This window comes from Plecotus auritus (genome assembly GCF_963455305.1).
Source record: "Plecotus auritus genome assembly, chromosome: 4".
Classification (NCBI taxonomy): domain Eukaryota; kingdom Metazoa; phylum Chordata; class Mammalia; order Chiroptera; family Vespertilionidae; genus Plecotus; species Plecotus auritus.
Window position 1 is genome coordinate 75100751 of NC_137775.1, and position 15284 is coordinate 75116034.

Below are 15284 nucleotides of genomic sequence, written 5' to 3' on the forward strand. Positions count from 1 at the left end.
TATAATGAAAAGACTCCTGCTTTGTAGAGAGGAGAGCTGATTTGTTTCCAACAACACCTGGCGTGGTCCCTGCCCCAGCCCTGAAGCCTGACAGCACCTAGCAAAGGTGTGTCCGCACAGCCATGTTGGCCTGGCTCCTGGAACGTTGGGACCAAGTTTGAACTGCATTGGTAAAAAAAAAAAAAAAAAAAAAAAAAAAAGGTAAAGATTGAAAAACACCTCTTTGTACTCAAGTGGCACTATAAAATGCAGATTACAGCATCTGATTTTGTCTTCTGTGTTGCTTTTGAGGCAGAGTGCAAATAGGTTCCTGGGAAAAGCAGAGAAAAACAAAGGGAAAGGGAGAGGATTCTGCCATCCACAGCACTGAACATTGTTTTTTGGTTGGGTGTTTTTTTTTTGTTATTTTTCCTTCTGTTCTTCAAGTCAGTATATGCCATTTAAACCATTTTATGGTGTTAGGTAATGAGCTAATGCTTCCTCTATTAAAAGCAAGCAGCAGTGCCTTTCATAGGAGTCACATACATTTAATCCATTCAAATGGAGCATACTGAGTGGAGAGAATGGTATGTGTCATTATATAAAGAACTTGGCATTATGATGCTATTCGGCTGAAGATCTTATTTATTTTGCATTTTAGAGAATGTAGACAAATCAGGCATTGAAAATGAATGTGCATGCTTAATTGCATGACTTTATTTTCATTCATAACGGGCAAATGACCAGTCACCAGGCGGTGCATTGATGGGTCCCGGGTCCCGCAGCGCTGTGGGTCTGGGGTCTGGTGGTGCAGCAAGTCTGGATGAGGCTGCGAGGTGTGGGCCAGGGCCAGGGGACCTGAGGCTGCGCCCCCCGCCCGGCGGGGTGTCGCCCAATGTGGGTGGGGCCGGCCGGACACTTCTATTATAGAGAAAGGGCAAATAGCAATATTAAAATATTTCCTCTAATTAATTCCCTTTTAATGTACATGAATTTCGTACACCTCACAACTAGTAATATAATAAATGTATACTGCAATATAATAAGATGCTTCTCTTAATCTACTCAGACTGCTATAACAGAATACCAAAGACTGGTGGCTTAAACAACAAGCATTTATTTCTCACAGTTCTGGAGGCTGAAGTCCAAGATCGAGGCTCCAGCACATTCTGTCTGGTGAGAGCCCACTTCCTGATTCATAAATAGTCATTTTTTTGCCGTGTCCTCACATGGTAGAAGGGTTGAGGGGTCTTTTTATAACCTCTTTTATAAGGTCACTAAAACCATTTGTGACCCCCACATGTCCTAGAACAGTGCTCAGTACATAGTACATCTCAGTAATTTCTCCTAAATAAATTAATACAAATTGAGGAGGAGTGGAAAAAATAAAAAATAAAACCATTTGTGACGCCTGCACCTTTATAACCTAATCATTTCCTAAAGGCCCCACTGCTAAGTATCCCCATTTTGGGGATTAGATTTCCAAGTATGAATTCTGGGGGAGGGGGAACATTCAATCTATAGCAGTGTATAATAGAATGGTTTTTCTAATTTTAATATATTTTTACTGGTTAAATGATCAAAAGCAAACAAAACACAGAATATGTCACTGTACTCTTCCTTCATGTTGAAACATAATGATCATGAATAATCATGTTGAAACATATAATGATCCATAATAATATTCAAATTTCTAATAAAAAGTATTTGAGTTAAAAGTATTCAATGGTAAGAAACTTCCCAGCCAGTGTTGCTCAGTGGTTGAGCATCAACATATGAACCAGGAGGTCACAGTTTGATTCCAAGTCAGGGCACATGCCCAGTTTGCAGGTTAGATCCCCAGTGGAGAGCGTACAGAAGGCAGCCAATCGATGATTCTCTCTCATCATTGATGTTTCTATCTCTCCCTTCCTCACTGAAATCAATAAAAATATATTTTTTATTTTTATTTTTTTCATATATGTGTTTAAAGTATTACAAATAGCTGTACATATGTCTCCTTTTTTCCCCATTTACCTCCCCCAGCCTCCCCTACCCCCTAACCTCGGCACATGCCCTCACCTCCCTAGTGTCTATGTCCATTGCTTATGCTTATGCATGCATACAAGTCCTTTGGTTGATCTCTTACCACCACCCCAACTGACCCTGCCTTCCCACTGAAGTTTGACAGTCTATTCAATGCTTCTTTGTCTCTGTCTCTATTTTTGTTCATCAGTTTATGATGTTCTTTATATTCTACAAATGAGTGAGATCATGTGGTATTTATCTTTCACTGACTGGCTTTATTTCACTTAGCATAATGCTCTCCAGCTCCAGCCATGCTATTGCAAATGGTAAGAATTCCTTCTTTTTTATAGCAGCATAGTATTCCATTGTGTAGATGTACCACAGTTTTCTAATCCACTCATCTGCTGATGGGCACTTAGGCTGTTTGCAAATCTTAGCTATGGTGAATTGTGCTGCTATGAACATAAGGGTGCATATATCCTTTCTGATTGGTGTTTCTGTTTCCTTGGGATATATTCCTAGAAGTGGGATTGTTGGGTCCAGTGGAAGTTTCATTTATTTTTATTTTTTTAGGAAACTCCATACTGTTTTCCACAGTGGCTGCACCAGTCTGCATTCCCACCAGAAATGCAAAAAGGTTCCTTTTTCTCCTCATTCTCACCAGCACTTGTTGTTTGTTGATTTGTTGATGATAGCCATTCTGACAGGTGTGAGATGGTACCTCATTGTCATTTTGATTTGCATCTCTAGGATGATTAGTGATTTTGAGCATGTTTTCATGTGTCTCTTGACCGTCTGTGTGTCCTCTTTCGAAAAGTGCCTATTTAGGTCCTTTGCCCATTTTTTAATTGGATTGTTTATCTTCCTTTTGTTAAGTTGTATGAGTTCCTTATAAATTTTGAGATTAAACCCTTATCAGAGATAACATTGGCAAATATGTTCTCCCATGCAGTGGGCTTTCTTATTGTTCTGTTGATGGTTTCTTTTGCTGTGAAGAAGCTATTTTTATGTAGACCCATTTGTTTACTTTCTCCTTAGTTTCCATTGCCTTAGGAGCTGTATCTGTAAAGATATTGCTACGACAAATGTCTGCTATTTTGCTGTCTATGGCTTTTTCTAAGATTTTTATGGTTTTCTGTCTTACTTTTAAGTCCTTTATTCATTTTGAGTTTATTTTTGTGTATGGTGTAAGTTGGCAGTCTAGTTTCATTTTTTTTTGCATGTATCTGTCCAATTTTCCCAACACCATTTATTAAAGAGACTGTCTTCACTCCATTGTATGCTCTTGCCTCTTTTGTTGAATATTAATAGAGCATAATGGCTTGGGTCTATTTCTGGGTTCTCTGTTCTGTTCCACTGCTCTATATGTCTGTTCTTGTGCCAGAACCAGGCAGTTTTGGGAACAGTGGCTTTGTAGTATAGCTTGATATCTGGTATTGTGATCCCTCCAACTTTCTTCTTCTTTCTCAAGATTACTGCAGCTATTCTTGGTCTTTTTTATTCCAGATGAATTTTTGGAGAGTTTGTTCTAGGTCTTTGAAGTATGCCATTGGTATTCTAATGGGAATTGTATTGAATTTATAGATTGCTTTGGGTAGTATGGACATTTTAATGATGTTGATTATACCAATCCATGAACATGGAATATTCTTCCATTTGTTTATGTCTTCCTCTATATCTTTTTTCAGTATCCTATAATTTTTTGAATACAGGTGCTTTACCTCCTTGCTTAAATTTATTGCTAGGTATCTTAATTTTTTTGTTACAATGGTAAATGGTATTTTTTTTTAGTTTCTCTTTCTGTGAGTCCATTATTGGTATATATAAAAAAGCCATACATTTCTGGGTGTGAATTTTGTATCCTGCTACATTGCCAAATTCATTTATTAATTCTAGTAGTGTTTTGATGGAGTATTTAGGATTTTCTATGTACAATATCATGTCATCTGCGAATAATGACAATTTTACTTCTTCTTTTCCAATTTGGATAGCTTTTATTTCTTCTTTTTGTCTGATCACTATGGCTAGTACTTCCAGTACTATGTCAAATAGGAGTGGTAAGAGTGACATACCTGTCTTGTTCCTGTTCTTAGGGGAAATGGTTTTAGTTTTTGCCCATTGAGTATGATGTTGGCTGTTGGTTTGTCATATATGGCTTTTATTATCTTGTGGTATGATTCTTCTATCCCCACCTTGCTGAGAGTTTTTATCAAGAAAGGGTGTTGGCTTTTGTCAAATGCTTTTTCTGCATCAGTTGATATGATTATATGGTTTTTCTCTCTCAATTTGTTTATGTGGTGTATCACATTTATTGATTTGTGGATATTGTACCATCTTTGGATGCCCAGAATAAATCCCACTTGGTCATGATGTATGATCTTTCTAATGTAATAATGGATTCGATTTGCTAGAATTTTGTTGAGAATTTTGGCATCTATGTTCATGAGGGATATTGGCCTGTAATTCTCTTTCTTTGAATTGTATTTATCTGGTTTAGGATTAGGGTTATACTGGCTTTGTAGAAAGAGCTTGGAGGTGTTCCTTCCTCTTGAATTTTTTTGGAATAGTCTGAGGAGGATAGGTTTTAGTTCTTCTTTGAATATTTGGTAAAACACCTCTGTGAAGCTGTCTGGTCCAGGGCTTTTGTGTGTTGGAAGTTTTTTGATTACTATTTCAATTTCCTCCATAGTTATCAGCCTACTCAGATTTTTTTATTGTTCCTGATTGAGTTTTGGAAGGTCATATTTTTCTAGGAATATGTCCATTTCTTCTAGGTTGACCAGTTTGTTGGAATGGAGTTGCTCATAGTATTTTTTGACGATTCTTTGTATTTCTGTGAGTTCTGTTGTTATTTTACATCTTTCATATCTGATTTTTGTTTATATGGGTCCTCTTTCTTTGCTTCTTGGTGAGCCTGGCTAGAGGTTCATCAGTCTTATTTATCCTTTCAAAGAACCAGCTCTTGGTTTCATTGATCATTTGTAAATTTTTTTTGGTCTCTATGTCATTTATTTCCCCTCTGATCTTTATTATTTTTTCCTTCTGCTCACTCTGGGATTTTCTTGTTACTCTCTTTCTAACTCATTAAGTTGTAGGATTAGGTAATTTATTATCTTTTTTTTCTTGCTGCTTTTAAGATTCTATCTTTGCCTTTAACCTTTGGCATTTTAACTATGATGTGTCTTGTTGTAGGCCTCTTTGGGTTCATCTTATTTGGGACTCTGTGCTTCCTAGACTTATAAGTCTATTTTTTTCACCAAGTAGGGAAAGTTTTCTGCCATTATTTCTTCAAATAGGTTTTTAATAACTTGCTCTCTCCTTCTTCTGGCACCCCCATGATGCAAATGTTGGTACACTTGAAGTTGTCCCAGAGACTCCTTACAATATCTTCATATTTTTGGATTCTTTTCCTTTTTTTGCTCTCCTGATTGGGTGTTTTTTGCTTTCTCATATTACAAATTGCTGATTTGATTAAATATTCACATACAAGTTCTAACATTCACAATCATTGCAATCAAAAGTATTTTTCTAAAACCATTTTTATTTTTTGTTTAATTTAAAAATTTTAAGCTATACTAATTAACATGTTTGTGAGGTTTCAGGAGAGGTAGATGTAAACTTTATTTTAAAATTTAAAATTTAGGTGTATGTTTTTTTATCAAATTTATTGGGGTGACATTGGTTAATAAAATTGTATAGGTTTCAGGTGTACAATTCTATAGTAGATCATTTGCATATTGTATTATGTCTTCACCATCCTAAGTCAAGTCTCCCTCCATCACTATTTATCCCCCTAATGCCCTCCTCTACTTCCCCCCACCCTCTTTTCCCTCTGATAATCACCATACTGTTGTCTGTGTCTAAGGTTGTTGTTGTTGTGTTTTTCTTTGATTAATCGTTTAAACTTTTTATCTAAACCTTAACCCCCTTCTGTGATAAAATAAATGTGATAAACTGTATGATTAATGAAGCTCATAAAAACTTTAAGCTAACAATTACAAATCGATACTTTTCCTCTGCAGCATCTAAGAGCCAAATGTTTTTATTTTTCCTTGGAATTGAATGACTTCTTGGTAAACTTACTATGTGAAATATTGTTTTATTTTCTAGTTCAGTCATATTTGACAGGTGACAGAGTGTTACTTGCTGAAAGTGTTTACAGTACATTTTTTGCCTACATAGGGAAAAAGGAGAAAAGGTTTAAAAGTTTTTAAACTAAGACTTGTAAGTGAAAAGATAGAATAAAATATATTCACCCTAAAATTTCTAAACAAGGTTAAGGTCTTATTCTATCATTTATTTATTTACAATATTACATTCAATAAGAAACCAAGTCTTGAGAATGCAAATGGTAAATATTTTTAATTCAGAAATCAATATATTTTTCAGTATATAAGCCCAATGATTGTTCTGCTCATAAGTCAGTCTATCTTAGCATGAATTTTTTAATAATATTGAGAGCATAACAAAAAAAAAAAACAACTTGAAAGAAATGCTCACTTCTAACTATTGAATTCTGAGATGTGCCTCTTTCTAGTTTTTCTAATGTCTCTTTTTCACATAAATTTAAATTTATAGAGACATAAAATTACTGGTGTAGTATAATATGTTCATGGTGAATAGAACAAAAAGTCATATTTATGTTTATCTTTAAGAGGTTATATTTGTTCCTTAAAACAAATGCTTTCCAATTCCTTATGCTCTTTTTTTTGCTCTTGGCCCTTTGATGATCTTTCTGGATACATGTTTTGCCCAGATTATTATTAAAAAGGACAGGCCATGCAACTGAATACAAAAGATAGGCTGCATCAGGGCTATAGGATGTCATGAGTATTTGTAGCTTTTTCTGTTTTCTTTGACCCAGAAGGAGCAATTTTTCTTGATGTGTCTATAGTTGCGGATGGAACAAGGTACTAATGTCTGAAAGGAAAAGTGCAAGGAACAAAGGCAAAAGATGGAAAAGTGTATCAGCTTTTCTCCTATTTTTCAATGATAATCAACTGTATTAATGAATGCATTTTCCTTATTCATATACAAATTACAGTGAATTTCGTATAATAAGATTATAGACTCCACATAACTTTTGAATAAGGTGGTCTTTTTTCCTACTAATTTTTCGGATAATTTATGAAATGAGTTCAATTACTTTCTATCAATATGTTGAATAAATGAAATCAGTCCTAAAATACGATTGTACACTCTGACCAGTTTGCAACATGAAGAAAATAATATAAGTCCCCCTCTCTCTCTTTCCTAGGTTTCTGGCTCATTTGAGAATTTTACTGGCTGCATAGAAATTGTAGAAATCAATAATTGGGGATCTTTCATCCCATCCAAGGCAGTGAAAAAAATTCACATTGATAACTGCAGGTAGAATTCCACTAATGAATTTTTAAATAATTGTTCAAATAACCACATCAAAAGATAAGATTTCCATTTGAAAGTATCTAATCAATAGGTTTTTCTTTACACTTCCCTATTCTAATTTACTTTCTTGCAGACTATAGAATTTGTAAGCTCTATCCCAATTAAGTTGGAACATTTATTTATAATGGGTTTCTTCTTTGTGCTGGATAAGAAACATCATATCTACCAAAAAAGATCAGTGAGTCAGATTAGAAAACATCATCTCTCACAGTATTTAAGTACAGGCACGCTGATAGTCGTGCAGGCGGTATATTGCTCAGAGTGCTAAAGTGTTTTTTTTCTGCTACTATATCTCTCTCAAAAAGTTGTCTTTGTGCTTGAATATCCATCTTAATGACACTTTCTTTTCAGATAATCTTCTCTGGTTATAGAAATCTCTACCTATGTTAGGAGGAAGAGCTAATACAGTTGACTCAGTGTTAGGCATTAAAACATTAGTATAATTAAAAAAAAATAACTCCCTTACAGTTAAGAAAAAAGGATCATTTTTAGAGCTTTATAGTGCATTGGAATATGTTCTCACAAGTTAGTTAGGATGGCAGGGTGGGGCATGGTATTTGGTCACAGGGTAGCCTAAAAGCCTGAAAACATATTAATTTATTCTACCAAAATTTTTAGAAGTACTGCAATCTTTCTGTGTACTCTGGTCCAATGTGAATAAACAGTCACACAGTGCCAGTTGTTAAGAAATTTATAATGTAACTAGATGCCCAATGCATGACATTCGTGCACTTGGAGGGGGGGGGGCGGGGATCCCTCAGCCCGGCCTGCACCCTTTAGCAGTCTGGGAGCCCTTGGGGGATGTCTGACTGATGGCTTAGACCTGCTCCCCACAGTCGAACATCCTTAGCACTGCTACAGGAGTGGGAGAGGCTCCCGCCACCGCCACTGCGCTCGCCAGCCTTCAGCTCGGCTTGTGGCTGAGCAGCGCTCTCCCTGTGCGAGCACACTAACCGCCAGGGGCCAGCTCCTGCATTGAGCATCTGCCCCCTGATGGTCAGTGCACATCATAGCAACCGGTCGTTTGGCCATTCGATCGATTTGCATATTATCCTTTTATTATAAAGGATAGAGGAGCTATTGATGAAATGTTTAAATGTATATATGAATATGATAAGTGCTAAGGACAAAAACAGAAGGCTATATGAGAACTTCACATATTTGAGTAAAATCAAACTTGCTCCTTCATTTTGTGTGTGAGCGGGTATTGTTTATATTTAAGAATTAAAGAAATACTTCAGAAGGTAAAATAATTCACATTTATTTTTAATTTATTTTTTTAAATCTTTATTGTTAAAAGTATTATATATGTCCCCTTTGTCTCCCACTGACCCCTTCTATCTCACCCCCTGCCTAGACTAATGCATTTACAATATATTTGTGGCAACTATTATACAGTAATAGACAGAGTGCTTTTATTTTGCTTGTTTGCCCATGTGTTTTGTTTTTAATCAAATGAAAACTTAATGTCTTACATTATATACATTAGATGAGTCCCAGCAATTTTAATATAAATCAAACACCCATAAGTCCTTATATTTTACTACTTATTCCTAATTTTTAAAAAAATGTCCATTTTTTTATGATTTACAGTTAGAGGTATTTTCTAACAATTATTTATCCCTTAGATTCTTTGTTCCATACCTCCTCCGTTAAACACTATGTGATCTGTTAACTATTACTAAGTTAATTATGAGCAGTCACTAGGTAGTAAATCCATTGAAAAGGATGCAATTCTTTGGTAATTTATATATTCATCTACTAATTTAACAATATGATAAACATATATGTTTCTATTATTTTTATAAAAGCAGAACATATTTAACTTTTGTTTATAGGAATAAGAATAAAACAAAAACAAAAATTCATTGTGTAATCTCAGCTATCTTCAAGCCAATTGTAAATGTTGTCTTTTCTTGGTCTCTCTTCTATATAGTCCTATTTTATTTAAAATGCCATTCATTTGACCTTTATTTTGTAATATTGGTTCTTTAACCACGCTAGGACTTAAAGCTTTAGTGATATTATCCCTCCCTACAACATCCAACAGAGCTGTAGACATATAAGAGGTATTTTGCTTATAAGTAGAGTTAGGACAAGTGGCGACCATTAAATTTCTCTGAATATTTGCTCTGTTCCTCTCACCAACCCCTACCACCACTTTATTTCACTTAGGATCTCCTCTCCTAAAAGATATATTATACAGAATTCTTTTAGAATATAGTTTTCAAAGCCAAATTGTGCAAATTCCTGTCTGTATGACAGTGAGCAAGGTTTAAAAGTTCCCCATTTCTCAGTCTTCTCATCTATGAAATCAGAATAATAACCCTTGCTTATGTGGTTGTGCAGAAGACAAAACTGGGCTTTCTCCTTGTTAAGAGCTCAATGACACTGGCCTTTTTTTTTTTTTTTTTTTTGAAAAATTAGATCCCATCTCGAGAGTTGCCTCCTCCAGTCCCTTTTGCAGCAACCTCCTCTCTACCCATCCCCCTCCTTCAGAAGGCTGGCCAGACCTAAACTTTACTGTCACCTCCTCATGGCGGCATTCCTGGACCAACCAAAATAAAATTACTGTATTTCCATAATTTGTTTTATATTCTTGATGAGACATATCAGTGTTTGAATATACTTATTTGTTTATATGGTTCTTTTATGACTCCCTTCATGGTATAGTGTGTGCTCCTTGTGGGTATGGACTATGTAGGCCATTCACTGCCATTTCCCTGAAATAGCAGATGTTCCAAGCTTTACTGTATAAGGTATCTTGTAATTCTATTGTGTGATTATTTCTTCAGACACATTTTTACTTTGAGATTCCCATTAGATTTACTCTACACAGTGATTCTGAAATATTATGGCCTTTGCACTTTAAAAATTATTATTGACTACTAAGAGCTTTTTAAAAAATATACAGAATATAGCATTTTCTTTTTTAATATATTTTTATTGATTTCAGAGAGGAAATAGAGAGAGAAAGAGAGAGAGAGAGAGAGAGAGAGAGAGAGAGAGAGAGAGAGAGAGAGAGAAACATCAGTGATGAGAGAGAATCATTGATCGGCTGTCTCCTGCACGCCCCCCACTGGGGATTGAGCCCACAACCCAGGCATGTGCCCTTTGACTGGAATCAAACCTGGGACCTTTCAGTCCACAGGCTGATGCTCTATCCACTAAGCCACACTGACTAGGGCAGAATATAGCATTTTCATCAGTATTTATCATATTAAAAAACTGAGGAGTTTAAGTATATTTATCATTTAATTCTTATAAATAAAAAGATAAATTCATTACATATTAACATAAATAACAGAATAGTGTACTTTTATGAAAATAACTATACTTAACAAACATAAAAATGATAGAAGAGTGTAATGTTTTACATATTTTGCACATATTTTTAATGAAGACACCTGGATTCTCATATGTGCTTCTGCATTCAATCTGTCCAGTAATTGCTCACTGTAGTAGTTGAAGAAATCTGGCCTCACACACATGTATTTGGACATGATAGGGGATTATTAGAAAGCTTTTCAGAGAATTGGGAATACTCTTCTTTGATATTACACCAAAATTTAGTAATAATAGATTGTTAAAGGTTAGTTGTAATATGGAATGTGAAACCTTGATCAATGAGCCTTTACACTCTTAAATTCAAAACCATTGTCCTATTTACATTTTTTTAAAATATATTTTTATTGATTTCAGAGAGGAAAGGAGAGGGAGAGAGAGAAAAAAATATCAATGATGAGAGAGAATCATTGATTGGCTGCCTCCTGCACGTCCCTTCCTGGGGATCAAGCACACAACAGAGGCATGTCCTGACCTGAATCAGACAGTGTGACCTCCTGTTTCATAGCAGTTAACTGCCACAATATTTTGAATTTAATTTTAAAAAGTCCGCCTCTTACATCTATGGATGCTTATGGCGTACAAATTTAAGTCGCCATTCAAACCCTGAGCCACACAGGCATCTGCCTCAAATATCTAACACATCAGTATAAAATATCAAAATATCTTAGCTGTTGAATATGCCCTTCAATCTCATCAGAAAAGTTTTTAACTATTGTAAATTCACAATAGTGGATAAGATTTTTTCCAAAATGCTAATATTTGCTTAAACGCTCAGATTTTAATATTGACAACAAATACTATTAGTTACTTTCTTTGACGTGACAGGCTCATTTTGTTTTGAGAAACTGTCTACCTAATACCTCGAGTTGCATAACCATAGTTTGAATGTTAGTTGTTATTTCAAGAAGCTAGCTGGGCTCATATGCTAAACAACCACATAAGTACTCCTCTAGGTACTTCTCCTGGAGACAATCATCACATCTCAGCAGGCAGCAGGAGCTTACTTTATGCATAGTACCCTTTGTCTCACACATTATTAAGAAGGCATATACTTATAAGTTATAGTTTTAAAAATAATAATTTCACCACTGCCTCAAGTACATTCTTGAGTAAAATAAGCACTTTTCAACTGTAAGTTGAGAATACTGTACCTATTAATGCAAGTTGGTGTCACCATTTTTATTCATACTAAGGCATTATAGTTTTATCCATCATTACTCTTGTACTATCAGTGTGAATGTAAACACAGTGAAAAAGTCAAATAGCATCTTGGTGTTATTATTAAAAATGTTTTAACCTCACAGACCATGTGAAAGATTGTTGGGGTCTTTTTCATCACACTATGAGAAATACTGCTTTCCATTAATTTGGCATTTGATTCCCTATTTACCTGATCATATCACACAGATAGTTACTGTCACAGTGGAGGACAATGTGCGATTCAAAATTTTATTACAGGGACTATAGTCCTACCATTTTATATTAATTATAGCATTGAGATGCTACCGTCGAGAAGCCAAAACTAAAATTAATACTAGTCTCAGTCTTACACACACAAAGTAAGATGAATAACCCCACAGTTGGTTGATTTCTTGCTTGAGGCTCATTAATATACTCTCTTTATTGACCAAAAGACTTCTATGAGTCAATTCTTATGACTTTTATTATATATCTTTTATTCACTTCAAAGCTTCTAGGAAATATTTTCTATATAATATTTTCATCTTCTCTATAATATTTTTAAATTATTATAAAATCTTACTGTTTATACTTTTGAAATATATTCTTATTTGTAGAAAAATTGTATGTTTAAAGTGTACAACATGATTATTTTATATACATATATATAGTGAAATGATTACTATAGTCAAGCTAATTAACATATGTATCTCCTCACATAGCTACCTTTTATTTTTATGGTGATAGCACTGAAATTTGCTCTCTCAGCAAATTTCCAGTATTTCAATATATTATTAAATTAACTATAGTTATCATGCTGTACATTAGATCTCCAGACTTATTCATCTTACATGACTGCAACTTTGTTTCTTTTAACCAACATCACCCCATTCCCGACACCTACCTGCCCTGGTTATCACCAGCCTACTCCCTGCTTCTATGTATTAGACTATTTTAGACTCTATTATAAGTGAAATCATGCAATTTTTTCTTTCAGCATCTGGCTTGTTTCACTGAGTATAATGTCCTCCAGGTTCATCCTGTTGTCATAGATGGCAGGATCTCCTTTTTTAAGACTGAATAATAGTCCATTATAAATAAACTATAGGCCCGATGCACAAAAATTCGTGCAAGAGTAGGCCTTCCTTTCCCTGCTGCCGGCACTGGCTTCCCTTCAACACCGGGGACCCAGCTGCTTCCCTCCAGCCACCAGCAGGCACCCGGGAGCCGGGCTGCTTCCCTCCAGTCCCGGACGTCTGGAATGATGCCCAGAAGGACATCTGGTCTAATTAGCATATCACCCTTTTATTATTATAGAGATGGATAGATAGATTGATTGATTATAGGTAGTAGGTAGATAGATAGATAGATATCACAATTTATTTATCCGTCAATGGATATTATGTTGTTTCCATATTTTGACTATTGTGACTAATGCTTCAATGAACATAGGCTGCAGATATCTCTTTGAGGTACTGATTTCATTTCTTTTGGGCAAATAACCAGAGGAAGGCTTGCTAGATAACATGGTAGTTCTATTTTTAGCGTGTTTTTTTTGTGTGTTTTTTTCTGCAGAGCCTCCATATTGTTTTCCATAATAGCTATTCCAAATTTACATTCTAGTGTACAGGCCTCTTTTACCTCCATAGCTTCACCAATACTTGTTTTTTGTTTGTTTGTTTGTTTTTGTAATAACCATCCTAACAGGGGTGAGATGATATCTCTTTGTGGATTTGATTTGCATTTCCCTAATGATTAGTGATGTTGAGCAACTTTTCATAAACCTGTTGGCCATTTGTATGTCTTCTTTGGAAAATTCTCTGTTTAGGTCTTTGCCATTTCTTAATTGGTTTGTTTGCATTTTTGATATTGTGTTGTATGAGTTTCTTATGTATGTAGGGTAGTTAGCCCTTATCAGATATGGTGGTTTGCAAATATTTTCTTCCAATCCATAGGTTGCCATTTTCCTGGTTGTTTCCTTTGCTTTGCGGAAATAGTTGGGTTTTGTTGTTGTTGTTGTTTGTTTGTTTGTTTAATGTAGTTACACTTGTTTATTTTTGCTTTTGTTGCCTGAGTTTTTGGTGCCATATCCAAAAATAATTTCCAAGGCCAATATTAAAGAGCTTTCACTTTTTTTTTCTTGGCATTTTACAGTTTTAGGTCTGACTCTTTGCATAACCTTAGCAAAGTTATTTAACTTCTTTGTACTTCTGTTTCCTTAGCTGTAAAATAAGAACAATAATAATAGTATCATAGAACGAGGGAATAATGGCGGCGGAATAGACAGACGTGTTCCGAGCCTTGTCCCGGAGCAGAAAGAAAGAACAGCTGAGGGTCGCACAAGGAGTGTTTGTTGGCTGGTTGGGAAACAGCTGAATTCCAGAAGGAGGTGGGGGACTGCTGAACGGGGTTCCCCTGACCTGGCAGCACGAACTGCGGCTGGGTCCCCTCCCGGAGCTGCGGGCTTGGACGCAGAGTCTGCGCCATCTTGATCCGGAAAGTGGAGCTTATCTGAAGCCTGAGAATCCACAACGGCGGCACCCCAGGAACAGCTGCGAGCCCCAGAACAACGCTCCCCAACTGGCGCAAGCACACGGGTTCAGAGAAGCTCTACACTCCACCACGGAAAGGTCAGATCTCGCCTGGGATAAGGTGAGGTCTCTGGTCCCGGCGGGAGAGAGGAACGCGCGTTTTGCGGGAGCTGGAGGACCAGGGAGGTCTGTGCCTAGAAAAATCCGTGGCTGTAGGGGCTGGCGTGATCTGTGACTGTGGAAAGGGGTCCTCAGAGCTGCTAAGAGAAGGGCACTCTAAAAAGCAACCCATTTTGATCTGAAGTGCAGGGACACCCTAAGAATTTCAGGCAGTCCAGACTTACGCGCAGCCCGTGCGCTCCCTGGGTGCCTGGGCTTACCCGCAGTCCCGGAATTCGCACACTTGGGCTTTTTCCTCTTCAAATCCTTGCATCTGATTACTAAGCCCAATACATAGGATCACCCAGTTGGGGACACCCTGGGAGACTGCAGGGGAAGGTTGTTTTTCTGGAACCTGGGAATCGGAGCGGGGAGTGACCATCAGAGAGCCAGCTCTGAGGCAGCCCACTCCCACAGGCCCGTGGCGAGTGCCACAGGGAAAGAAGGCTCTAACACTGCCTAGAGAGGCCATAGATAGACCCGGAAGTCAATCCAGAAACACTGCCACCCAGGGGCTGAATCACAAATTGACTCTTGTGTAATCAAAAATAAAGGAATACGAGAAATTAAGACACACCGCCTGCTTAAAATCAGGACTGGCTTACAACACCGAAGAGCAGTGGATCGCAGGGAACTGCAATACTGTCTGGACTG

General features: G+C 36.5%; 1 protein-coding gene across 1 annotated transcript in view; it reads left to right on the forward strand.

Annotated features, from left to right (window-relative positions):
• Window positions 1–15284, forward strand: part of EYS (eyes shut homolog) — a gene marked incomplete at both ends in the record, with an annotated part of 1444019 nt that overhangs the window by 923751 nt on the left and 504984 nt on the right. Inside the window, 1 exon segment of the mRNA XM_080665107.1 lies at window positions 7244–7356. Within this exon segment, the coding sequence (XP_080521233.1) occupies window positions 7244–7356 (113 nt within the window).